The 26,948-nt window shown below is 41.0% G+C and overlaps 1 protein-coding gene across 1 annotated transcript; it reads right to left on the reverse strand.

Moving 5' to 3' along the window:
- Positions 1-486: 486 nt before the first annotated feature.
- Positions 487-26,948, reverse strand: dnah9l (dynein, axonemal, heavy polypeptide 9 like). Its single transcript, XM_088310283.1, has 64 exons — positions 26,844-26,948; positions 26,532-26,756; positions 26,228-26,446; positions 25,572-25,739; positions 25,356-25,481; positions 25,169-25,276; positions 24,966-25,097; positions 24,704-24,864; positions 24,197-24,353; positions 23,946-24,091; positions 23,752-23,868; positions 23,539-23,677; positions 23,364-23,456; positions 22,961-23,155; positions 22,618-22,695; positions 22,408-22,540; positions 21,921-22,048; positions 21,032-21,180; positions 20,806-20,956; positions 20,541-20,672; positions 20,289-20,462; positions 20,016-20,220; positions 19,594-19,759; positions 19,420-19,522; positions 18,457-18,594; positions 18,274-18,375; positions 18,038-18,199; positions 17,882-17,965; positions 17,460-17,569; positions 17,203-17,365; positions 16,081-16,204; positions 15,725-15,867; positions 15,420-15,581; positions 15,099-15,158; positions 14,846-15,019; positions 14,165-14,311; positions 13,739-13,852; positions 13,114-13,257; positions 12,440-12,622; positions 11,233-11,334; positions 11,030-11,164; positions 10,785-10,958; positions 9,888-10,020; positions 9,546-9,648; positions 9,294-9,416; positions 8,855-9,059; positions 8,560-8,724; positions 8,236-8,376; positions 7,994-8,164; positions 7,803-7,925; positions 6,110-6,303; positions 5,842-5,990; positions 5,642-5,769; positions 4,894-5,031; positions 4,532-4,621; positions 3,722-3,913; positions 3,492-3,611; positions 3,354-3,413; positions 2,838-3,020; positions 2,497-2,679; positions 2,300-2,415; positions 1,026-1,138; positions 809-949; positions 487-734 (listed from the first exon to the last, which is right to left on the reverse strand). Exons 1-64 carry the CDS (start codon positions 26,931-26,933, stop codon positions 487-489), a joined length of 9,135 nt encoding a protein of 3,044 aa, XP_088166409.1. The 5' UTR covers positions 26,934-26,948.

A 26,948-nucleotide genomic window follows, 5' to 3' on the forward strand; every position in this document is an offset into this window, starting at 1 on the left:
TTTGGATTTCATATCTATTACATACATAAGAACAAACTTGATTTTTGGTTGTAAATATTCGGTTCATTCAGTTTCAGACCCTATAATCAACAATCGACAACTTCATCAGACCACAAAATATTGTTATGGGTTAAACGACAATGAAAATAACTATATCTTTATGTGTGTACCAGGCCTCTCCTCCTCTTCTCTTTTCTTTTGAAATTGTAAACATAGTGACTTTGACTTTTCCGCTCTATGTTTACGATTAGAGTCATTTATATTTCCCCATGGTAACTTGCATTTCCCAATATTCTCCAAGATCCTGACCCCAACCTTGCATCTCCTCTAAAGGAGCCAGACCTGACTAAATGAAACTTACTCACTCAGCATTGTTCTTAGACCAAACTTGCCACAAGATGGCGCCAAAGCAACATTTCTACACGACTGGATTATTCTTGCCTTCAGCAAAAATTGATCAGAAAGTCTACAATGACCCAAATTGAGTCACACACTAAGGAGCAAAGCCACTCCGGCCAGGACCCATTTGGCAGGCCGTTCCCTTGTTTTCAGTCTCAGAGTCCAAACATACGTGGGTCCTCTGATCTTGGTCTTATAGAGAGGACACTCGTAGATGTTCCTGGTCTCCTGGCGGTCGTTGGGCACAGCTCGGACTGAGATGACGGGGATGGCCGGCGTCAGCTCTTTTAAACGCGCTTCTGTGATCACCCCGGCCTGAATATCCCACCTGGCCCCTTTGAAAATGATCAGAAAATGATCATTTAATAAAAGCTGCAAAATGAAGATGGTCCATGTTGAAGGTAAATACCTTCCATGAAAAGTCCATAAACATACGCCCCCTCTCTTGCAGGTTGGTTGAACTCTTCCTTAAATTTCTTGGTCACGTCCACAGTCAAGTTGACTTTATCCAAGGGCCACTCGTTCTTACGGGCCAAGCTCTGCATCACGGCTAAAGATGAAGAGACACATCTCATATTTGATAAAATACTAAATGCAAATGTGCTCTTTGGATGAATGTGTGTTACCAGTTAGGAAGGATTGTGGGTTGAAGAGTCCGCTAAGCCAGACGACAGTGGGTAGTGACAGATCTTGAGTCCAGCTGTCTAATTCTTTGCAACGCTGTAACACATCATTGTACCTGACACACACAAGATTATCCGTGGCTGAGCTATCCACTAGACATGACAAAAAAGCCCATTTAGATCGCATGAAATAACTATCAGAAATCCTGCCATCACAAATATGTTTATTTATTTATTTTTTTTAGCATTATTATGTTTCATGTGTAATGCATAATGAGTATCTAGATTAATTCACATGTGGAATATGTGCAGTAGGTGTCTGTTTATATAATACGCACTCACATACATTGTACATCCGTAAACATCTGTTGATCCACATGCGTTTTTTGTGCTTGTTCTGAAATGACCTAATTTTGCCACAAGATGGCGGTAAAGCCCCGCCTGGTGTAAAAGTAGTACTACGGTATCATCTCGTTGCATCTATAACCAATAATAAATTTTTCGGGAAATTTTACTATATGCGGCAGTGTTTGTGATTGTATGGAATCCATTTTGCACACATTTGTTATGCAATGTGCCTATGCTATGCTTCATTGTTATTCACTGATGCAGCGTGAATAAGTGTAAGGCAACAAACTGCTGAGCAATATATAGTATTACTGATTGATTTAGAATTCAATTTGAGCGCAATTTGATACTTCAGTGATGTATCTCGATACAAATTTAATCCATTCTGTGACCAAGTATGTCATTCAAAACTCAAATCACCTTTCCCCATTGAAGTGAATGGAAAAGCTATTAATCCATTCCAGCCCAAAAATGTTACTTGCTTTCTAATTAGGAAAATAGCACACCTCTATATACAACATATTTCATAAATACATTCAGTAATAGAATGTAAAGAATTAAACAATTAGTGCATCAAGATTAATTCATTGTGACTGATTTTTTTTTTTTGGGGGGGGACCGCATGTTGCTTAAAGGATCTGTGTTAGCTTTCAGGTAAAGGAACTTGTAGACCAAAGACGAGGCTATGTTTTTGCTTTAGATATACCACGTTGTAACTCGCTTTGTTTTATGTTTACTTTGACAGTAAACTTAATCTGTGACTGGCAATAAACAGTTTGAAGGTACTTTTTAAAATGTTTAAATTCACTATCTGCCACCATACAGCACACATCTCTAAAATGTTTGCTTGTAAATCAAAGCAAAAAATTGTCCGTACGTTGAAAAACTCATAAATTGGGTCAATTGGATCTCCAAGCATGACTGTTTACCATATGGCGAGGCTAAAGGTGGACGGGTAGGCCAGCTTGGTCCAAGCATCAGGAACGTAGTCAAGAAACAAGGCCGTTTGGAGCTTCTCCATCTCTGGGGAAATTGCAAGCTCTCCCTTGACAAAAAAACATGGCGATCACACAGAAGGCCACCCATAAAAAAAACCTCACAAAGCCACACTGAGGTTCAAGCATACTCTGAGGCCCAGGTCAAGCTCCTTGAGCGAGCGCCGTATCTCGCCGATGAGCATGTTCATGCGCTCGCACTCCTGGAAGCAAACCAGGATGTAAGGCGACCTTTCAGCTGTCTTGGAGGTGATGTCCGTCATGCTGTACTGCTCTGGGAGCTTCTCGAGAACCTCATCCAACACGGTTTTCACCTGCAGTTGGCGTAAAAATAAGCAAGAGCATCATTTCGATCATCTAAACAATAATGGAAACAATATTCACCACCATATACAAAAATGTTCGTCTTTCCTGCAAAAATGAAAAATGCGTTAAAAACAATCAGTACCATCCTTGGTGTCACTAGTACTACCTTCTCCTCTAGTGTCCCAGTGGCCCCCTCCCCCATCACAGTATCAGGAGACTGCAGCTCCAACAGAGTGTGGAAAAGATTATCTGACGTCACGGTCAGGAAGTCAATTTCTGCATTGGGGTGCAACCCGTAATGCACAGGACTTTCATGGGGCAGCATCTCATCTATGAAGTCGTGGTAACCCTGGAAGACAATGGTAAAGGGTCCATGGAGTGCACTTATATAGCGCTTTAAGCTACACAATATAATTCAGTTTGATGGGGGACATCTACAAGGAGAAAGAAAATCACCACCGCCAAATCTGAGGCCATGGTCCTCAGTCGGACAAGAGTGGAGTGCCCTCTCCGGGTCAGGGGATGAGATCCTGCCGTAAGTGAACTAGTTCTAGTATTTGAGGTCCTTGTTCATAAGTGAGGTCAAATATGGAGCCGGTGCTGCATCTGCATAATGTGGACTTTTCAAATGCATGGATACTCTTTTAAACGAACAAGGAAAGGGCTTTGTAGAACATCTTACCTTGTAGTCCAAGTTGGCCGGAACCAAAAGTCCTGGCGCCAATGCAAGCTTCCGATCAAACTACCGATAGAAAAACAAAAATGAAACAGTGCTTGCTTTGAAATCTGAATTTTTACTCTGGTTGTGAGGAATACAAACCTGGTTGCTCTGCATGTATTCTTCCAAATATGTTCTGCAGAGTCTTCTGTCCCAGTCATCGGTGATGTGTCCTCCATACATAATCTCACCAAAAAGGTATCGCAGGTCCTCCCATGGCACCTTCGTCATTATCACAAATCGCACGTTAAGCGCCAACTCCTCATTATCATTTCAGATACGTACAGTAGCTAAACCTGTCTCCTAGAGTGCATCATAATGCGGGAGCCCACCTGTGCATTAGCTTCCAGGTAGTTGTAGAGGACATTCACTGATATGGTGAGGTCTCCAGTATTGAAAGGGTACTTCCGGTTCCATCCCTGGGGTCCGAACTTCCTCCGTTCGGCCACGCAGGCATGGAAGTAACACAGAGAGAATAGGATGGTCTTAAACTCCTGCTCACGGCTACACTGGTCCAGGATGCCCTGTACAAGGAATGACACAGAACTAAATACATGACCAGAAAGTGAGTATTGGCTTATTTACATCTTTATTGTCTAGATAAGTTCAGTGCTTAAGAAGTGTAGTCCACATGTTAACATGGTTCCATCATTGTTTCATGAAACATAAAAAGTAACTTTTGTGAATTTGCCGCCATGAATGCTGACAAAACTGCAAGTGAAGGTGTGGTGCTTATTTTAGCATAAACCTAACCTGAAAGACCAAAACATTTACATTTAATAAATCTGATATTTATTTGTTTATCGTAACACGGATTAATTTATTCTTTTGTTTGTTAGGAAAATGGAAAGAGGACCTTCAAAAAATAATATTAAATCTCAGTACCAAATTGTGAGGAACCAAAAAAAGGCTCAGAGGAAAAAAAATACAATTAATTTTAAATGAAAGTAAACAAAAGTATTACAAAATTATATTTGCATTTGGAAAAAAAAACACAGTTATTAGAAAATAAAACATTAACAAGGTTTATTCATTTAATTTTTTTCAAGCTCGGCGGGCCGGATTAAAACATTTAATGGGCCGCATGTGGCCCCCGGGCCACAGTTTGCCCACACCCGAACTAACGCATGGCAGGCACTGACCTGGTCAAAGTTATCCAGAGCTGCATGCAAGTTAGCATGCATCCCAGTTGGAGGCTCATTAGTCACCTTGATGGCATTTTCTAGAATGCCCTGACAAAAAACAAAACATTAAAGTTCCATTAATAACACTCTGACAATGTCATTCGAAACAGAGTATTGCTGTCTTTGCATAAATTGGCCACAATTTGAAAGTTTTCAGAAAAATCACAACTCATTTGATTTCTGAGCACTGACAGTAAGTTAAAAATGACTGCAATTATTCGACGAGGTTAATGATATGCAGAATGTATTAGATTATGTCCCTAATTTTGTGACTGTACAACAATAAACATATTATGACGCTTGCTGCATGTACAAAGTACCTGTGGAATTATGTGTTCCTGGACGGTTGGTGCAGGCTCAGCGCTCATAAACACTCTGTAGTCGGGATGACTGCCTTCACAATAGTGCTCCAGAAGCTTCTCGAGTGAGCCCAGCCAGCGAGCAACCAGGTGGATGTTCTGCAGGAATACAGAAAAGATAATTATCCACAAGTTAAATTTTATAGTTCCCATTTTTAATGAACGGAATTATGTCAGATGTCCTGTTATGAAAACAAGTGATTAGTCCTTAATTCAAAGGGATTTTGGTCTCTGAGGTTAGCAGACTCGGGTTAATTAGTGGAGGCCGGAGTGCAAAAAGAAGCATTTTGCACAAAAATGGAATAAGGTAGAGACACATTTAACACAAATAATTTAATACGCTCCCTGAAAAATCATGTGCCCCCCCCAAAAAAAAAAATCAATTTACTTGGTTTAAATCACTGTTCCGCTTGCCATGTAAAAAGTGTCATATTTGGCATAGTTTTGCTTAAGATGGATTCACATTCACATTTCCCCTCCTTAATACATTTTTGAGGTTTCCGATCGACATACGGCAGAGCTTCAAAATCAAATGACTGCAAGAAAATGTGATGAGGACATTCTTAGTGATTTTACATGACGCTATGTTGAACTAAACAAAATTAAGATAGTTTTCCATTAAAATATATAGTGGGAGTCAAAACTAAAAATGCTGTGCAGACATTTTCACATCATATGGAAAATCCCATCAGTGATGTGAAAAGTGCACCTGCAATATGACCCAGTGTCCCTCCTTTGCAGCGGTTTCCATGGCAACCTCGGCCACAGCTTCTTGCCCCTGACCCAAGGACACATTGTGAAGCTTGCCAAGGTCGATGGTGAAGCCCAGCTTTCTCCCTGAGGACGATAAGATGCACTGAAATAAACAGTCCGTTTCACGATTGTTTACGTTGCTTTCCGGTGTCATACCAAGCGACTCCACATCTTTTAGTGGGTCCACTCCAGGAGAGAGGATGAAGAACATGGGAGAAGCTGGACCACTTTCTCTGAAAGACTTTGCAAATTCTGTCTTGCGACCTTCCGTGTATTTCACCCCAAGCTTCTCCTCCACAAAGTTCCTGGAATATATAATACAATATATAAAAGATATAATAAAACAAGCAGTAGGAAAAATGATACTTCTCATCTAGAAAAAGTGAGTATCAGGGGGAACTGGAATGGAAATCCTGCTCCTCACTTGACAGCATATGTCATGCGGTCAGGTCTCAGAGCTCTCATCATGATGAGTTTCTGCAGGGAACTTTTCCCTTTCCACTCCTGAGGGAACTTCTCCTTCTCTGGACACTCAGACTCCACCATCTTCTTCCAGCGCTTAGGAGAGCCTTCAATGTCCCGGTCCAGACCCCGGAACTCATCGGTGAAACTCATCACCTATGCAAGACAAAAAGTAGGGCATAGACGGATTGGATTTATGAATCTGAAAGGGAGTTTTGTAAGTGTTGCGTTTGCAAAAAAAAAAAAAAAAAAAAATGGTGGTACTTAGTGCAGTCACTTTTAGGAGATCAAGAAAACTTAAAGGAGTTTGTTTGGAGATTTTGCAAAGCCATGGGTTGACCCGACCTGGATTTTTTTTACAAAACACTTGACTTAACGCTTGCCAGTGGGCCAAAGGAGAATTTTTCACTTTTAAATACGAACAACAACAGTAAATGTCACTAGCCCTGTTGCAAATAAAAAAAAAACAGGCAAGTAATTACCACCCCGACAAAGCATGTTTATGATTTTGTCATATCAATTGCTGAAACTATAAACATACTACAAACTATGACCAAAAGTCATTTTAAACTCGTCTCACATCTTACTCTTGATTCTAATAGCAGCCATTTTCAAAGACAACCTCTTGAGTTTCAGCCAATTTAGAGCATTCTGACTGATCTTTCATGGCTCACAGAATATTGTATCATGTAAACACAGAAAGTCCCAAATGAAAGATTAGGCTCACTTCTTTCATCTTCAAAAAGTTTGTTTCTACTTTATTCCATTTTATTTATAGTAACCAGCAATAAAACTTGGGTTAGTTTCACCCTCAGAAAACAAGCTTTTTGTGAAAAGATATATCTTATGCACAGCAGTGACTTTGATGCTCATATTGTTTTGCTTTAGTGTTGCCTCAAACATCCAAACACTCATTTTCTTTTATAAACGAAAATGTGTTTTTATTGCAAAATAATGTATTGACGCACAATGAATCACCAGTGTAACAACTTTACATTTGACAAACTGCGCAAATTTCCACGCTATTTAGCATCATCGGTCCTTCATGATTTCAGGCCTGGCCAGTGTGTCAGTCCATCACTCAGTCTCCGTTGGTTTTAACCACACCTCTGTCATCACGAAATTACAGTTGGTCAGAAAAAAAATGTTACAGGAGTAACAGGACAATTGTTTTCATTTAGAAACAGTTTGGAACACTTTACGCATTACACACAAGAAAAAATTAATTAAAAATAAATAAATAAATAAATAAATAAAGAAAGAAAGAATACATATAAATAAATAAATAAATAAATAAATATAAATAAATAAATAAATAAATAAATTTATTTATTTATTTATATATATATATATATATATATATATATATATATAAATAAATAAATAAATATATATAAATAAATAAATATAAATAAATAAATTTATTTATTTATTTATATATATATATATATATATATATATATATATATATATAAATAAATATATATATATATATATATATATATATATATACCACCTTCTTCACCCTCTCCTCAATATGACAAATTCTTGTAACGTTCAACATAATTAATCCTCTACCGTAATACATTGACTTGACACTTAAGCTGAAATCATTGAAAAATATTTTGATGAGGAATGTAAAATCGTCTCTGTACCTTGATGGCGCTCCATGCAGCGTTGGAGAGAAAGTCCAGAGGGCTGACGTAAGCGTGGTCGATGTTGAAGCGTAACAGAAAGTCCAGCTCACGCACGTCTATCTTCTTACTCATCAGTAGTAACTGCAGAGAAGGAGATTATTGTCAGCGATGATACACGTTCAGGCACAAATGCACACAACATCGAGAACCTGAAAGGCCAATTGTGCAGTGAAGGTGAGCTTGTCTCTCTCAAAGAGCCCCATGCTGATGTAGTTGAAGGTGGAGTAGGTCACGCAATCTATAAGCGTTTTCACTCGGCTGCTCACGTCCTCGCATGTCTCCACCGTGTCCACCGCTTTGTGGAAGACCACGTTGAACGCCTGAGAAATGTAATCGTTTGCAGTGACCACATTTGTGATTCAGCCATGTCTCCACTACCCTCACCGATTACCTTGAGGCTGAACTGGTACATGGGGTTGATCTTGTTGAGGTCGTTCATGATAAAGTAGAGCAGTGAAGCTCGGACAGCAACTGGACGATAATGTTCTCTGGCTTCGTTTATTTTCACCTCGTTGACTTTAGCTTCCAGCACCTGGGAAAGATGTTTGAGCAGAGTTTTGGTTTTGTGCGGCTCCATTATTATTTTTTTTTTTTAACATTCTCATTGGGTATTTGTTTGTTCAAATTATCTCACAGCACAGTATGATGCCGTGAAAGGTTAGTCTCCGGCTCACTCGTGATGGAAATGAGACTAAGCGCCTTTCCCGACAAATACCTTCATCTCAATCTCAGCGGCAGTGTGCTTGGTGCTCTCGAGCTTCTCTACCAGCAAATTATCACCCAGAAAGTTACTTTCCGCTGCAGACAACCTGCTCAGCAGCTCATCCTCCAGAAGTTTCAGTTCTATCTTGAACATGTTCTGCTGCTTCGTCAGTTCGCTCTGTGGGAATTGAAAAAGGAAAACTTTCTGGAGCACCACAGATTGAGGGTTTGGTGAATTATTCAACACACGGAAGAACAAACTGAACCAAAATGTAAACTCAATAAATTAAATAGCAATGCCGTTGTACCTTGAGATGCTCAAGGTCAGGCCTCTCCTGGTTGACAACCTGGGCAAGTAGCTGGTCCTCCAGCCCGTCCCTGGTCACGGTAAAATTAATAAGTGTAGTCTGTGCCTGAATTTCTGGCTTATAGTGAGGGTTGGCCAATTTGGTATGAAGGATGAGTCTGAAGCCCGCATGAAAGAAGCACTCCTTGTCGCCCACCTTGATGCAACTGCAAAACAAGTTCAAAACGCTGAACACGTTCATACACAAGGCAAAATCCATCGCCATTTAGAGAGGTCAAGAAATGATGATTAAAAAGAGAATAAATAAAAAGATGACATCCAACAGCAAAAACAAGAGAAATAAAAAAATACAACAAAACTATAAAATGACATTATAAAGGCAGTATGAAAAAAAAAAATTAAAAATGCTCCAAAATACAGTCACAATCATGTCTTCTTACCTGCCCTTCTTGATTGTGTGTCGACCCAAGAGCGGGTCAAGAACCGGGTCAATGGTCTCCTCTATGTTCTCGATGAGCACGGTATTTCCAGCCACAACAGCTTGCTCGATCACATCCACGTAACTGTAGCAACAGGTGCATGTTTGAGAAATTTTAAAGTGCAAAAAACACATTGACATTTTGTGTTTTAATGTGAACGTATCGCAGGATTTACTGTAGGTCCTAAGGAGAACGATGTTGAACCAAACATACCCTTTTTGACTCAGACTGACAACCTTGAGGCTGTTGCCATAGCGACTCTTGATCCACTTTATGCCCTGCAGCTGAGGATCAATAAGGAGAGGCCAGCGTTCGCCTTAAGCAAAACACACAACACATCCATTTATTAGCCATTGTATTAGATTTTATTTTTTTCATACATTTTTGGTAAAGTATCAATCGAGGAGACATTGAACGCTAATTTGTTTTGTGGCTTTTGGACTTTTATCTTTTCCCTCATAGTCACCTGAAGAGCTAAAAAGGCAAATTAATATGCAACCGCAATTGCAATGCTGACTACGGTGATGATGAATTGAATCTATCGGCATCACTCACAGTTAGTGTGGATGGTGGCATTCTGGGTGGACATTTCGTCTCCAGGCAAGCCTTCGTTGTTCCACTGGGCTACCATGGCACCGTCAGTCAGCATGCACACAGGATCCAAGTCTGCTGTCATGGGAATGAGGACCTTGGATATGGAATTAACACAAACGATGAAGGTTAATAAGAGCTGGAGGAGAAAATAAATTAATATATATATATATATATATATATATATATATATATATGACTGGTGCATTTCTGATGGTGGCCAGAAGGTGGCGGTAATGAACCAAAGGTATTTGCCAACTAGAAGATAGTAGAAGATGTGGAAGAAAATGATGAAGGGCAAAAAGAAGTAGTAGTAGAAGTAGTTATAATTTCCCGCCAACTGCCCGAAAAAAAGTAGAAGGAAAAGAAGAAAGAGAAGTTGACGTAGTCATGGCAACAAATGTGTGACACATAGCGAGCTTAGCATGCAGCTTCCTTGCGCCACAACTAAGATTTATAACACTCAAAAGAAAAACCTTTCCAAGTTTGAAGCTGAATTTTCTTCTAACTGGAACTCGTTCGCACTAGTCAACACGGAGTACATTTGGAAATTTTATCTGATGCCCTAACACCACTTGCAAAGGGTGTGCATGTGTGTGTAACTTTGGTTAGGTAAAGTGCGATCCCCACGCATTAATTTCCAAATGCAGTCAATATTATAAATCAAGCAGTATCTCATGCTAGAACTGTTTCCACTCCTAATTATTCTGCACTTTTTTTGGGGGCACTCTGAATATCCAAATAACACATTTGTGTGTAACCTAATGTGGAGCCCAAGAGCAAAGTAAATATGTGTTTCATATGGCTACTTTCAGAAGAACGATACCCTGCATTTGTGATTATTGTGTTGAACATAGAGACCTTCTGGCTGCGGAGAAAAGGCCTCCAGAGGTTGTCCACCAACTCCCTGCGGTACTTTTTGGAAAAGGAGCCGGCATACGAGATGAAGGCTGCAGTGAGAAGGACGTCTCCACATAGCGTGGCCTCCTGTTCGTGGTACTGAGCCACTGAGTGGGCCCAACGCACATTTTCACTCTGAAAGAAAATACAACAAATTAAAGACACAAAGATGAGTTTTGCATAAAGTATAACCACGAAGAAGCCACCTGCAACCCTTTGACGAGGCGATTGGCTAGTTCAATTGTCTTGTTGGTGCAGTTAACTTCTTCCTGAAAACGCAGTTTCTCTGATGTGGCTTTCTCGTATTCGCTCGTCAGAGTTTCCAGGCTGCTGTCTAACTCCTGAAGTAATGTCAAGATTTTCAATCTCAAACAAGGCATACCTGAATCAAATGTTCAGTGAGACTCACAGCCAGTTTCTTCCTGATGACCTGGAGCTTCTCTGCAGCCTCGGCGAGGTCAGCGTTGGCTTGAGACAGACACATCCTCTTCATCGCCACCTCACACAATACCTGTGGATAAACTTCATTAGTTCTCGGCATCTAGATAAAATATTTGTTTTAGTAAATAAAGATTTAAGATGTACTCACAAAAATCTATCCATAGCAGCATGCGAATTGGAAGAGGGATATGAGTACACAAACGTACACAGGACTGCAGACAAAAAGTCATACCTCGACTCACATTTACGTGTATTTTTCTTCTGTGACTGAACTTGTAACTCAATTTACTTGTACAGTGTTGCCTTGTGATTCAAATTTAATTTGTTCTGTCAAAACAGTTATCTCATATTTCAAATCATTTTTCTCCATTGAAATGAATGGAAATGCCGTTACAATGGAACCCCACTTTTCATGGGGGCTAGGAACTCGATCATTGCCCCCATCCAAAATAAATACATTAATTAATTAATTAATGAAATAAATAAAAAATCCATCAATAAATGCAACATGTGTGTGATGTTTTTTTTTTTTATAGAAATAGCACTCATTTTACTTCATAAAAATATACTTTAGTGACATAATTAAATACAAGTAGAATGTAAAGAATGACACATTTTTGCCCCATTTTTGCTTCAATGCAATTGACATTGTACTGGTCTGTGCAAATGGGCTGTCTGGGACCAGTATAGTACAGACAAATGGACATACGTAGTGATGCTCAGTCGTCACAAAGCAAAAACTGTGCAGAATAATGTCTTATTTCTCAAAAGATTCAAGTGGTTTACTTGTATCTCAAAGGGCCAATGTATATCAAATAAAGTTTGGGCATTTAAATTAATTTAAATTACATGAATCAATTCAAGCCCCTTAAAAATCATCACCACGATTTCATATTTAATAAAATAAATGGTTTTGTAGGGCACAGTCTAGTGAGTAACATAGGATTTAGTTAGGTTGACGATTCACCACGCGGAGAGTTCCGTATCATCTCATCCATGCTCCTTGTGAGAGTCTTCATTTTGTATTTCCGTGTTTGACTGTGAAACAGAAAAGAGGCTTCCCTCGACCTAAGTCTGGCCCAACCCCCAACTTATTTGCGAAAAGATTACAGTGTCTCCCCAGGCCTTTTGTCCATAAAGTGTAATTGGCTCATTTCAACGGACAATAAACGTACCTCATGGAAGCGGATCATATTTATCACCCAGGCACAGAGCCCGGCAGCAGCGGAAGATTTGTGATGCACAAACTCGGGATTGAACTCAGGGTCACTCAGGTAGTCGTCCCTCACAACCTTCACTGTGGCCTCTGGGATATGCTCCTTGTCAAAGTTCACCAGAGCCTGCAGGAAGTCATCCACCTGGACAAATAAGGAGCAGCGGCGGGAGGGCACTTGATTAATTTCACTCCTTGGGTGGAATATGTCTAATTAATGGTGAAATATTAAAGAGAGGTTGACGGGTTTGGTAGTGGACTTTCTTCAAGGCTACATAAAAAACATGGCGCTGTATCTGATGCTGTGATTCAGTAGTGAAATAAATGTACTGCCCTGTAGAAAAAACAGCATAGACCAACATGGATTTGTCGTGTTTTTGTGCAGCAAAAGCAAAACAAAACAGCCTGGATTCAAACAGCGACATTTTCTGTCACTGGGCAATGCTCTATATGAGCTGAGCCGCAGCTAACTAGCTAAACGTAGCATGTTGCTAGGCTGCTCAACAAACTGGCCATTTCAGTTGTGTTATAATGAAACATTGGATGATTTGTCTTGTTGATTTTTGTTTTTTACAATATAAAACCACAATTCCTTCCTGTGGTCAGCAAGCAAAGAGGTGTGTTCGAAAGGCTCACCTTGCTCATGACCACCTTGGAAGCCTTCCAGCTACGATCTTTGGGGATCTTTCCCTGAGGAGCGAGCAGCACCAGAACCGCTGCTGTGACGTTGGTGACGATCAACGGAGGGTTTGGGAACGTTCTCAGCTCGGTCACGTTCAACTGGACGACGTACACAAATACATTTTGAACAGGGTGGACCAAAAAAATGCCCGTTACTCTTATAGAGTGTTTTTTTGTTTGGTAAACAAAAATTTCAAAATACTGTCAAGGAGAATACAATTTCACAGCGATCCAGTGAAAAAAAATTTGTTGACTTTTAGGACACACTATACACACAAAATATGATACAAAAGATGAGAAGTGTTAAAAAATAAATTTAGTTAAAAAAATACATTTATAGTTCAATATGATGTAATTTTAAAGGAAGAAGAGGAAAACTTGAAGGAGCGTATTTTTTTTTTTTAATCATTCATCAGTACACTGTTACACTTTGTATAGAATATTTTTAGTCATTCATTGCACTTAAAAGACCATTTAAAAAGGGTATTCCAAAATCATAGATTTCACATATTGCGGGAGTGGTTTTGAACATAATCCCTGTAACGGAAGGTAGTTGAGTGTACTTGTTGCTTCATGTTACCCTGTTGAGTGTATTGAGGGCTGCATTGGCGGCCTGGAGGGCAGGTTCAGCCTTGGCCAGGTCCTCTTCTGTCTCTCGCTGTTGTTTGCTCACCTCCGCTTGAATTGCCTCCACCTAAAGCGACATGTTGGATTTCACCGGCCTTAGAAAAGAATCCATCTAGCTGTTTTTCGCGGCGCTTATCCTAATTAGAACCGAGCATAGATGACTTTGGATGAGAGGCGGGCACGCCCTGGACTGATCGCTGCAACTTTTTACACTTGGATTTATTTATTTATTTATTTAAACTATTATGAGCAGTAGACATGATTGATTTTCATTCACAGCATGTGCGTTTTGAGCTACTACCTAAAACTGCATAAAATAATACCGGGAAATGTATATTGGCAGTGGATGGGGAAACAAAAATGGCAAACATCTATTTACCTTTTGCTCCTCAGCATCAGCCACAGCCCTGTCTTGGCTGAGCTTGTCTGTTTGTTGTCCAATTTTAGCAATGAGAGCCTCAATCTCCGTGTTCCTCTGACACAGCTCCACTTCTTGCACCGCCAGCTTGGCTTTCAGATCCTCCACCTGGAAAGGAAAACAATGATGGATTCTGATCATAATGATCGCTTTAAGTCCTTACTTGGGTTAAGCAAGTCCAGCCGTACAATCTTGCTCAGTGACAACATATATTTTTACCAGAAGCGAGTGGTACATTTCGTGGGACAGAAGTGACCTCATCCACCTCTAAATACCATCACTTTGACATTGCAATTTTACAAAATATTTGAGGATGAATACCATTACCACTAAAGCAAGAAATTCCAATACATGACTTTCATACAACTTCGAATCTCTATACTATGCAATATACTGTTGGAGTTCATAATCAAGACTTCAGTCACAAGAAGGAGTCATGCCATATTCCCTTTGACAAAACTTCTTTCAACTGTGTTGTGTGAGGTCCGAAGTTTAAATGCAATGTTATGTCCTTGCGATGAGTTAAATCAAACCCCCCCACCCCCAAAAATACAGTTTTTTCTTTGAGTCTAGTCATGTGACTTGAGTACCCCACCTCTGGTAATAGATGCCAAATATGAGTTCACAAACACTATTGCTGACCTGGGAGGCGGTGCTCTGCAACTTCTGCAGACCATTCTCTAATCTTTCCGTCTTCTGACTGAGCTCTGTTCGTTTCTTCCTCAGCAGGTTGCCGTAAAGCTTCATGAACTCCAGGAAACTCTTTGGCGTGGTGTAGTTGAAGTGCTTCTCACTCTGCTGGTACTTGGCACTCACCTGATTTGCGAAGAAACAAGATGACCCGACTGAGCATGACAGGAGTGAGGCTCTTCTATGGTGTTTAGCAATAATTGACCTCATTGACACTGGTGTGGGCGTGGGAGATGAATTCACTGATGGGTGTCCTCACATTAGCCTGCAGAGGATAAATCCTGTCTTAGGGCCAATTCCTTTCTTCCTCATTGTATACTATACATGAAATGCATGACAAGTAAAAATGTTGAAAACAATCACCCTCACATTACACCCTTGTCATACATTTATTTTTATATTGATTTCTATTTATTCCTATTCGAAAAATTGTTGGATTATGAATGCCCCCAGAAGTTCCCCTTTATCTCTGACTAATCTAAATACCAAATACCATAAAAAAAGAGAACATCGACAACATAAAGACCTCCAATCCAGGTATCTTCTCTATGAAGGTGGTACTGACAGACTGCAAGGCGAGCTGAGACCAAGGGTGGAACCAATCAATGGCCGTGCAATTCACCAGAGCCGGAAACTTCCGTGCCCGCGTCCGCAGTGTGAAACCCACAGGGGAGAAACACAACACCACCTGGAAGAAGGACATGCAATAGATAGCAGATGAAGAGTCAATTGAAAAGAAGGAAAATCAAAAGAGTAATTAAAATGGTTTATCCAAAACAGCGAATAGGTGAGTAGTGGAACACTATACTACTCATATGAAATCTTGCAAACCTTGAGCTGCCTGCGTATTCTCTCAATAAAGAAACTCCAACAGTTGTCTCTGGAATCTATGAGTCCTAAACCTCGCAGCTCCATTCGCATTGATGTCATAATTGTGTCCACTTCTTCATCACTGAACAAGTCTGGGATGTCCCCTGAAACGTATTCAAAGTCACATCTTTATATCAAAAATATATTTGGAAATGTGCTATTTTTTATATTTTTAGGTTACAACTATTGGCTACTTCATATAGTACACTCATAAAATCAAATTGTATTAAACAATCACATCCATCCAACCTGCTTTCAATTTTATGTTATGCTCTTTCTCGAATATTAATACATTTTTACCAAAATGAAAGCCTCACCTGAAGCCAACATGTCGTTTATGATTACCAGGAAGCTTTCATCAGGAATCTGGGCATCCGTATGAAGGAACACGGTCCCAATATTTTTCACACCGACCTTCATATACAACGCTGCTATGTCGCTCTGGATATGTTGGGAAACGAATGTTATTTGGAAATCCATGCGTGACAATCGTTCCTGATTGTGATGGCACAGTGCGATGAGAATTTACACATTATATCAGGCGTGGGCAAACTACGGCCCGGGAGGCACATGCGGCCCGTTAAATGTTTTAATCCGGACCTACAAACTTGAAAACAATTACTTGAATAACCTTTGTTAATTTTTTATTTTCGAAATACCGTGGTTTTTCAAAGACTTATATCTTTCGTTCACTTACATTTAAAATTAAATGTCTTTTTTTCCCCCAATGAGGTGAGGTTACCAAAACACACCAGCCATCTGTTCCTGGTCCGGCCCCTCTGTCAAATTTTAGAGCCCTTTGTGGCCCGCCAATCAAAATGTTTGCCCACCCCTGCATTATATGATTTGACGAAATTTATGGGACATATTGCCATTACACCCACAAAGGATTGCAAAAATGAAGAAATTCTTCATGGAAAATAAAAAAAAAAATCCGTAGAATGTCAACCCTGCCCTTCGCCCTATACAGTTTTATTCACAAGGCACATTTCTTTGCTATTTACGCCACACATCCGGTATGTGCAAGTCCCACTTAGACCTCCTTGCAGCTCACAGTCTTCTGGGAAGACAACATAAGATGTTGGAATGACTCTGGAGGGATATTTGAGTGTGCTTGAGGTCAGGGTTCTCTCTCTTGCACACCAAACCATCCAAACATAACTTTATGGTACTTGTTTTGAGCACTGGGAAATGAAAGTAGTCTTTCATCAACTGGTGGCAAAGTGCTGAGAGACTAGACTGGACAAGCTTGAAAAAATACAGTCTGCAACTCAGAGACTCACACTAGGTGATTGACGCCCACACAAATACCAACTCGCAGCGTCGCCTGGTGTGCGGTGGGCCAAGAAACTAACTCACTCAACGGTCTATTGATCAATCAGATCATCAAGAGGTTTCTTTCAATACATTTGTCCATAGAAAGTGTACATGTGTTTTACTTTGAGGTCATTAAAGCCGTAGCCTTTCCGTAGCGTGATCTGGAAGACTTCCAGCATGCTGAGAAAGGCAGCCAGTCGACAAAGACTTTGCTTCCCACTGCCGCCAACCCCCACCAGCAGAGCATTACCGAAGGGCGCTTCTAGGATGCGGCTGATTCGACATCTGCAGGAAAAACCAACACATAACAGCGTGCATGCTCTTCGGACCAGATACCGTATCATTGACGTATGTTTGAGTGCAAGGGTTGTGGTCGTACACATGCTGGATCGCTTCTTCAAACAGCACCAGGTCCATCACAGCATGTAGCTCATTATAATGCTCCAGAGCATCAACAAGCATCTTCTGGAGTTTCTCCCAGTCTGATGCCTGAGCAATAAACAAGCTTGCTAAGTGCATCACTTTTGTAAGGACTTACAGATACTCGAACGATTTAAAATTCAAATTCAAATCAAAGCGCGTGGAAGGGTAATTAGTTTGCTAATGAATGTACATTCTTCCTCAGCCAGATTAGATATGACAGCTGCCTTGGTACATCAAAGCTTTGTGAATATAGATCTTGAAACGTATCTAAAATAAATTAATTGAAGTCCAAATCAATTAATAGCATGGATGCTTGACAGACAATAAATTTATGATTGCAAAATAAACTCCTGACCGCAATACATTTGAGGGTCTTACCAGGTGATAACGAGGCTCTCCCACCCCTTGAGCAAAGTGACAGTACACCAGAGGCTGGTGGATGAAAATGGACTCATCTATTCCCTGGAGAGGCGCAACAGAAACAGTGTGCATTTGAGTTACTGAGTCAATCATGTGACGTGCGTTTTCTTCTACCTCAAAGTATCTCTTGCCGGTGTCCAGCAGGATTTTGTTGAAGAGCTCCACATCTTTCTCTTCCATCAGTTTGTCCGAGTACACCCTGGAGCTCTCGTGAAGCCACAGATGAACAAGGTCCATAGGGTATCGGATGCACTCCGGCTGGGCAAACAGGATGCCCTGTACTCATAGATGCAACAACTAATGTAAAAGGTAGCACATTTGCAAAAAATACGTTCAAGTTTTTTTATTACCTGGAAGATATTGGCAAGATCTCGCAGGTTGAAAATGTAATGGAAGCGAATTGCAGAGGGCAAAAAGTTTTGACTGATTTTTTGGTGCAATGAGACAGCAGCCTGCAGGGATTAATAGGATTTGAATTTCGCAACGTGTGACATTTTCAGGAACGCTAAAATGTCATGTGGCTGAGAACGCACCTGTATGAGAGGTGCGACTGAGCGCGAGACGCCGTAGCTGAATCCACCCTGCAGGAAGTGAGCTGACAAGATGCTGGAGAAGATGGTGGCCAATGCATCAGCACCGGGGAAATGTACCGAAAAGACGGAGAAATGTCTCTGGATGGACAAAGCAGAGGAGTTTTAACCCCAACCCTAGTTTTAAACCCTACTTCTTAACCCTAACCCTAATTTACAAGATAACCCTAATTTAAAACCCTACTTTTAAATCCCTACCTCTAAACCCAAATCCAAGTTTAAATCCTTACTTTTTAACCCTGACCCTAATTTACAACCCTATTTCGTACATCTGAACCCTAACCCTAGTTTTAAACCTTATTTCTTAACCTTGATCCTAGTTTGGAACCTTATTTCCCAACCCTTAACCCTACTTTACAACCTAAATTTGAAACCCAACTTATAAAATCCTAACCCTAGTTTGAAACTCTACTTCTAAAGTCTAACTGTAGTTTGAAACACTACCTCTAAACTCCAACCCTAGTTTAAATCCCTACTTCTTAACCGTGACTCTAATTGAAAACCCTACATTTTAACGATAACCCTAGTTCAAATCCGTACTTCTTAACCTTAACCCAAATTTGGAACCCTACTTCTGAAGCCTTACCCTACCTTGCAAACCTCAACCCAGTTTGAAACCCTACTTCTAAACCCTAACACTAGTTTGAAAACCTACCTCTATACCCTAACACTAATTAAAATCCCGACTTCTGAACCCTAACTCGGTTTAAATCCCAACTTCTTAGCCCTTATCCCAGTTTGAAACAATACTTCTTCACCCTAACCTGAGTTTGAATTCCTATTTCTTAAGTCATCATCATATATGCATTAATGTTTATACCATGCTTTCAACATCATTGTTTGGAATCCTGTACACATTTTATTTCCATTTCTTTATTTGTTATTTATTTTTCCTTCAGTCTGCACCTGTAGTCGAGGGTTAATAGAGAAACTGCCGGCGGTTGGGTTCATACAGGTGATGTATTGGCAGTTATAGATCTCTTTCAGTACCAACTTTTGTCTGTCGTACCTGCAAAGAATCAAACTATCAGTCGTTCTTGCCTGTCAAGAAGACGCCTTTGAGTTAAGTGCGTGTCTCACCAGTGGTTGTAGTCAAGATGCTGACGTATGAGCGTGTGAGGCTGGACGGTCCCGTACAAGTCAACCTTGGGCATGTTGAGGTCATCTATGAAGTAGATGAGTCTCTTTGTGGTAGGAGGTCCAAATTTACGACCTGCTTTCTTCTCTAGTGGTTTCTCCAGAACACCTTCATGTTAGGTATGGAATAGGTTTGGGGGTTACAGGAGCCTTAGTGTATTGTTATCCATTCCGTTTGGTTTTATAGTTTACATTTTTGAAGTCTGCTCTGCACTGACTAACATTCAACTAAATTAGTTAAGACAGACAAGTACATGACATCCACAGACAGATGATTATATACTACGCAGAGAAGTTAAAAAAAATCTTCTGGGGAACACTCTCCACAGAGACAGACAGAACGGGACAATATGACTGAATCTTACGTTGCAGCATCGCTGAGGTGGTATAGTAGTTAAAAGGGACTTTAGCCACCACGTACTCCTCCTTCAGTTTGGAGACTTTATCAGACACAAGGATGGTTTTCCCTACTCCTGCGTTGCCCACTAACATAATAGGTTTTCCACTGCTGAGTAGTAGGTCCATGAAATAAGTCAGACAGATGGTTTCTGGGGTGTGGACAAGCACTGTCTGAAAAGACGAAAAAAAACCTTTTTTTTCAGGTTTTTTTATTCTTCATGCCCATCACTGGTACAAACCTGCAAAGGCACATCAGGCTCCAGCTCAAAAGGAACCATCTTCTCACTCCAGGGCGTAAATTTTTTCGTCTCAGGATCTATAAAGTAGTCAAAGACGGTTCCTTGGGAGGGGAACTTGACAGCTCTCATTTCTTTGGTCCACCAACGGCTGAATTCAGCACGATAGTCGCGCAGCTGCACCGGTAATTGGAGGCAAGAAGTTAGTTTGAGTCTTTGTACAGCAGGTTCTTATTGTAACAAGTCAGAACCTACATGATCCTGGAAGAGGGCTCCTCCAAAGGCCCACACACAGGCAAAGACAAAATAAATCTCATAAAGTTCTCTGGGAGAATCATGAGGAGCGTTGTCTTCTGTCAGCAGGCAGTCCAACAAGGAACACAGTGTCTGATTTATAGGTTGCACAAGAACACAACAAGGACATCTTATACCTTTGCACAGTGCCAAATTGAAATTGGTATGCAATTTCTTTTTGGCCAGGACAAAAGACTCAGCAAAGGGACACCATGTGTGTCCTTACTTGCACCATGCTGTTTTCCGGAATTGGGGTGATAGTTTTCAAGTTGCAGCGGACTTGCTCCAGACAGTAGGGAACATACTTGTCAAAGAGAATAGTGAGGTTAGCTCGCTCTGACTGGGCCTGCCGGGTTTCTATCCAGCTTGTCACGAAACTGAGGACAGAGTTAACAGTGAGGTGTTCACCAAACCATCGTCACGTCAGTTTGATTGAGTTTTACGAGCCTTACGAGGTCCAGCCCACATCTTGGGGGTTGACGAAGAGGATTCCTGCTCTGGACACAGTGGCTGGTGTTGCAGCTTTCAGGTGGGATATCTCAAAGAGGAGACGCATGGAAGAGGTCAAACTGATCCTCTCATTACTGGCCAGAGTCAGTACCTTGAAAAACAGAATTGGTATTTTAGCAATTTCTTTTTCTTTCCCTTTAGGGTTAACCCTATTTAGGGGTCGCCACGGTGACTCATCTTCCATCTCTCCCTGCCCACTGTTCTGGTCCAAATGCAGTTATCTACAAGTCATCCCTCAATGCATCCATAAAGCTCCTCTTTTTTGCTTGATTTTGATTTTGACCATGCTTGTACCGATATCAATTGTCCCATGTCCAAACCATTTCAATCAGGATTCGTTAGCTTGTTTCCTGTCCATCCTCATCAATCCCAAAGAGAATCTCGGCATTAACATCAACACACAAGGTGCTTGATAGAAAGCAAAGCCTGTTGAGATCAGACAAGGCCAGCGGTGGGCAAACTTTTTGATTCGCGGGCCACAATGGGTTCTAAAATTTGACAAAGGGGCCGGACCAGCAGCAGATGGATGTAGTGTTTTGGTCACCTCACCTCATCGGAGAAAAAAAAATCATTTAATTTTAAATGAAAGTGAACAAAAACAATATATATGTCTCGGAAAAACCACATTTAGAAAAGAAAACATTAACAAGGTTTATTCATTTAATTTTTGTCAAGTTCGGCGGGCCGGATTCAAACGGGCCGTAGTTTGCCCACACATGGATTAGGCTACAATAAAATTTTCTTCCCTTGGGTGAAAGGAATAATCTAACAAAGGGTTCTTGTATGTTATGTGATGACATGTCACTGCTCTTGTAAACAAGAGACACTGACCTTATTGTCATCCATAACTGTGTTTAGTGACTCGATCCACATGGGGTCAATGTCCCCGTCTAGAACGATCCATTTGGGGCCATCGTGGGTAACTGAAGTCAGTTCTCTCATGGTAGTTGAGAACACGCCTGAAGCAGAAAAAGCAGCAATGTGATAAAAACTACTTATATACAATTTAGCAGAATAAGATGCAGAGACTCCACCCTAGAGTCCAACCAGTGGTGATTAAACAAGTATAACACTTGTCTTCCTAGATTGAACCAAATCAATGACAAAGGCTGGAAAACGTAAATTTTAAAATAATTGAGTGAATTTTGTGCTCATGCACGACAAGCCCCACCACACTTTGCCACTGTTTCTATCACTATTTCTTATATGAAACTACACATGATTCTTGACTGAATTATATTAGTTATAAAATTACAAGCATAATTTTGATGCTCCCCTACCATCTTTCCACTCTCTACTAATTTTGATGCTCCCCTACCATCTTTCCACTCTCTACTAGCAGGGTGCAGATATCCAAACAACTCATCGGTGGTCACGGCTTTTGGGTTGATGTCATTCCACACCGGTTTGATTTTCATGTTTGCGTAAGTTCTATGGAGGGTCTTTAAGATCTAGAGAATAAATAATGAAACTTTTTTTTAAAATATAAAATAGTCATAAAACATGTGAACTATCTAATTAAGTTAACCTGGCTCTTTCCAGTTCCTGGTCCACCCACAACGAATACAGAGTGTCTGACAGTCAGCAGCTCCTCCAACTGCGTGACCTGGAAAAGAAAATTCTATTTTCATATTGTTTGATACTTGCTAGATCTAATATGAAATAAAGATTATTATTTAGATTTAGATTTAGATTTATTAAGTATATTAGGCAGTACTGGAATTTACATGTACTCCCCAAGCGCTCACATTCCCAAAATGTTCATTGAAGACTCATCCTATGGTTTCCAAAAGTCAGCTGACATACAATCCAGCTCACCCGAGACCCCATTTTGGGCACACGGTACAGAAAATGAATGGACTCATTTTTACCTTCAGGATGAAGTTTTCTTCCGGCTGAAGGCTCAGCTCACTAACTGATTGGCGTACAGCATTTTCCAATTCAGGGTCTCTCTTACGGGGAACATCCAACTGAGGAAAGAGGTCACTAATAAGACCGAGAAATATGGGCACATCATTGGTCACTATCTTTGGCAGGTTGAAGTCCCTTAACGCTCGCATCAGCACCTGGGAGACAAATGATGTTGTTGATGACGTCAACTTTTTTATTCAATCTTGGCTGAAGTGTTTTAATACACTTGGTGTTGAAATTGAAGAGCATACAGGAAATGACGAAGAAGATTGACCACATCAGAGACATCAGTGGACACTAAAATACCAAAGTACACTCCTTCTTTAGTCTACTGCAACAATAAAGCCTGTCAGAGGTGCCCACCTGTTCCTCAGGTCTGCTACGCTCCTCTCGCTTCAGTGAGCCAGCCACTACCAGAACAGATTTTATGGCTCTTAAACCCCAATCATAATGATCCTGATCCAGGGAGAATACAATCAGGATTATTGTCAGATGCTGGCCATTGTTATTTTTAATGACCTAAATTACAATGACGCACCTGTTTGGACAGCAGTTCTTTACAAAGCGTGTAGAGGCTGATAAACTTGCGTGCCAGCAGACGAGCGTCTATGAAGCCCTCCGCCACCAACATGATTTCACAGATGAGCTCAAAGTCCGGGATCACCATGGCACAAGGCCTGGATGGTTACAAAACCACCATATGATACGTTCTGCATGAGTCAGGATTTTAAATATTTTCCAAGTGACAGACCTGAAGAGAGCCTTGAGGTTCTCTGGTAGCTCCGCCCTGCCTGCATAACCTGGGTTCAACGTAATGAAGATTCCCACTGTTTGCTTCAGCTCAATTTCTTCTCCAAGGAAATGAAACCTACATACAGGGCATTACATTAAATACATTAAAAACACAAATTCCTAGTAAGACGACTTTGCCATGTTGGCATTTACCTGTGTTTTTTGTTGCGGACTGCGTCCTGTATGGTCTTCACCTGCACCGCAACCACGGAGAGAACTTCCACTGAGATCCTGTTGAATTCATCAAAACAGCCCCATACTCCAGTCTGCGCCAGACCTTTATAAATATTCCCAATAGACTGGGGGAGCAGAACGTAGCAAAGAGCAAATGATAATATTTGCTACCCAGAATGACATAAAACGATATGAATTGGATGATACAGAACTCTTGAAGCCAGTTCTACCTTGTAGTCCATTTGTTCTGAGCAGTTGAACACATAAACCATAATGCCCAGGGAGCGTCCCAGATCTTTGGTCGTCTCCGTCTTACCCGTGCCAGCTGGCCCAGAGGGGGCGCCGCTCATAGTCAGATGAAGGGACTGGGTCAGCGTTATGTAACACCTGACAGGGGAAGGGTTGATTAAATCAAAAATGATGTTAATTAGACACACACAAAACAGTTATTACTTGATGATGGTTTTATTTATTGGTTGGTCTTCTTACATTGCTTTCACACTGAAAGGTTTTCTAGAATTTTTGCCCAAAGTAACAAAAATATGAGAAGTACATCACAGTGTGATAAAGTTTTAGACCACTGTGAACTACAACCAAAACAAATTTTCATATAGTTGAATAACTTGACTATAGTGTCAATCAAAATTGCACATTATTACCTTGAGTCTATTAATGAGTTTATTACAATACTATACAATACAACTTTATTTATTTTGGATCACGTCTTTTTTTAGTACCTGTCAGTGAGAGGAGTGATGACCAGCCTATTGGTGTTGCCCAGATATTCATAACTGAAGCGGAACTGGGCGTCACAGATATCAACGTAACAGTGTCGCGTTTCATCGTCCCAACGATGGCGCAATTGGGAGAGCCATGCAAATGCTTGTCCGGTTGTCACCTGGGAGTTATAAAAAACATTAAAAAAAAAAAACGAAAAAAAAACGAGATTAACGTATTCAAGAATCATTCATTTCCGTCGATTTCATTTAGCCGTTTAACCTTTTGTGTTATGAGATTGGCCACAACATCTCGGGCGTGGACGTCAATGGTGCAAACGGTCATAATTTTCTGTCGATCTCCTGGCGTCAAATCTCCAAGCAACATGTGGATTAGAGAGTTGAGCTGTGTGATCTAGCAAATCAAAAAATATTATATTTAATCAGGGGAAAACATTTGCGTTTTTCATCTCTTATTTATCCAACCTGTTTTTTATTATATTCTTTGAGAGCTGTATCAAATCCTTCCTCAACCCTTGCAAAGGCAATGCCCACATCTGTGGCCCACCACACCTGACTGCCAGTCAGCCCGACCTAAAGCATGAGAAAACCACCAATTGCGAGTTGTTACGCAGAGTCAAAGTGACATTCCACACGTTTGATTCTGTGCCACCTGTGCCGGGTAATCAAAAAGCCATTGGTCACGTGGTTTGTCTTCATAGGCGGCTACCGCTTCCTGGATCTCTTTCTGAATGGTCCGACGCATGGTGCGCTCCAAGGCACCCAACCAGCACTCAGCCTGGGTGAACAAACACAATATGAAAGGTGGAATGTATTTCAAATATTAGCAGGAACATGAATCGGTTCGAATTAATGTAGCCTTTAATACCTGTCCTTCACAGACACACGGCTCGGAGAACGGAACATATTCTCCCTCCCGGCTGTACATCCCTATGGCAACTGCCTCCTCATTCGCCACTGCTTTTTCACCTCTGTGTGACTCCTTGAAGCGGAGATCTGCTATGTTGTCAAATAGCTTTAGCAAGTGTCTCGTTACCTGAAAAAACACAGGGTCCATTGCCACCTTAATTGTTAATTCCACTCACGCGTTAGGTAAACCTTCACAATCTATTCTGATCTCAGTCTTCACAAACAGTCATGCTCAGCTTTGATTGACACTGCTGAGTGGTGTTGCTTTAAGCATATTCATTATCACTACGATATTGGATCAGTGAGCCTTTTGGGATATCCAGGAAGTGCTTGAGGGTGTTAGATGCCTTGCTCAAAGGCACCCCAGCGTTGGCTGTATCGTTGGAGGGACTTTAACTGTTGTTTTAATATATGCCTATGTGTGTCCCTCCAACATATGAGGGGTTATAAAACAGCAGGCATGCCTTTTTCCAGGAAGTCAACTAAAAAAAAAAATAAAAAATCATCCTTCTGACTTGTACCATACGGCACCACTGTGTTATCTTGGTCAAGACAGAATTGTTGATACTATTCCAGCACTTGATTTGTGACTCTTCATTTGATTCGATCTCTTGCCTGTTCAGGTTGCGTTCCCTTGGACACGATCTCCAGCAGATCAGAGGCAGACACAAAGTAAAATCTGGGGAATGTGAGCCTCTTGGTCTCCAGGTACTCTGCCAGCGCCTTCTCACATACAGACAGTCTCTGGTGCAGCGCCTCCAGGTTGTCCTGGAAGCCAGGCTGGTTGGTCACCTGTAACACGTTACTGTTCTGCACCACCTCGCTCATCAAATTCTAGGCAACAAAGATAACATATAAAGGGCAATGTAAGAACAATAAAATGAATTTAGGGCAGTGGTCAGTTGTGTGCATCAAGGACCTGAAAGTCATTGTGTATTCCCTGGAAGCGCTCAGCATCGCTGGCCAGCTGGCATCGGATGTCATGACTGTTAGTGAAGATGCTGTTCAGGTGCGCCCAGGTCCGTTGCACTGACATCCACAAGGAGATCACCAGGTCGGCCACCATCAGCTTCCTCTGCCACACACTCACTTCCGGCTGAAAATATTCCACATACTTGCTCATGAGGATGTTTTGCAGCTGTACCTGTAGAGACATTCAGAAAAAGTCTGCTTTTTGACCATGATTGTCAACCATTATCTTCGAAACTCATCAAACAGGATGGAGGCTTACTTGGTTGTCTTCCAGTGTCTCGATCAGGTTTTCGTCGGCTTTGAGGAGAGGGATTCCAGTACTGGAGTGAGCGTCATAGGACAATGACATAAAACTCCAAGTCTG

Source organism: Idiotropiscis lumnitzeri, chromosome 12, assembly GCF_059441095.1.
Source record: "Idiotropiscis lumnitzeri isolate Australia: NSW breed Sydney's pygmy pipehorse chromosome 12, RoL_Ilum_1.0, whole genome shotgun sequence".
NCBI lineage: Eukaryota > Metazoa > Chordata > Actinopteri > Syngnathiformes > Syngnathidae > Idiotropiscis > Idiotropiscis lumnitzeri.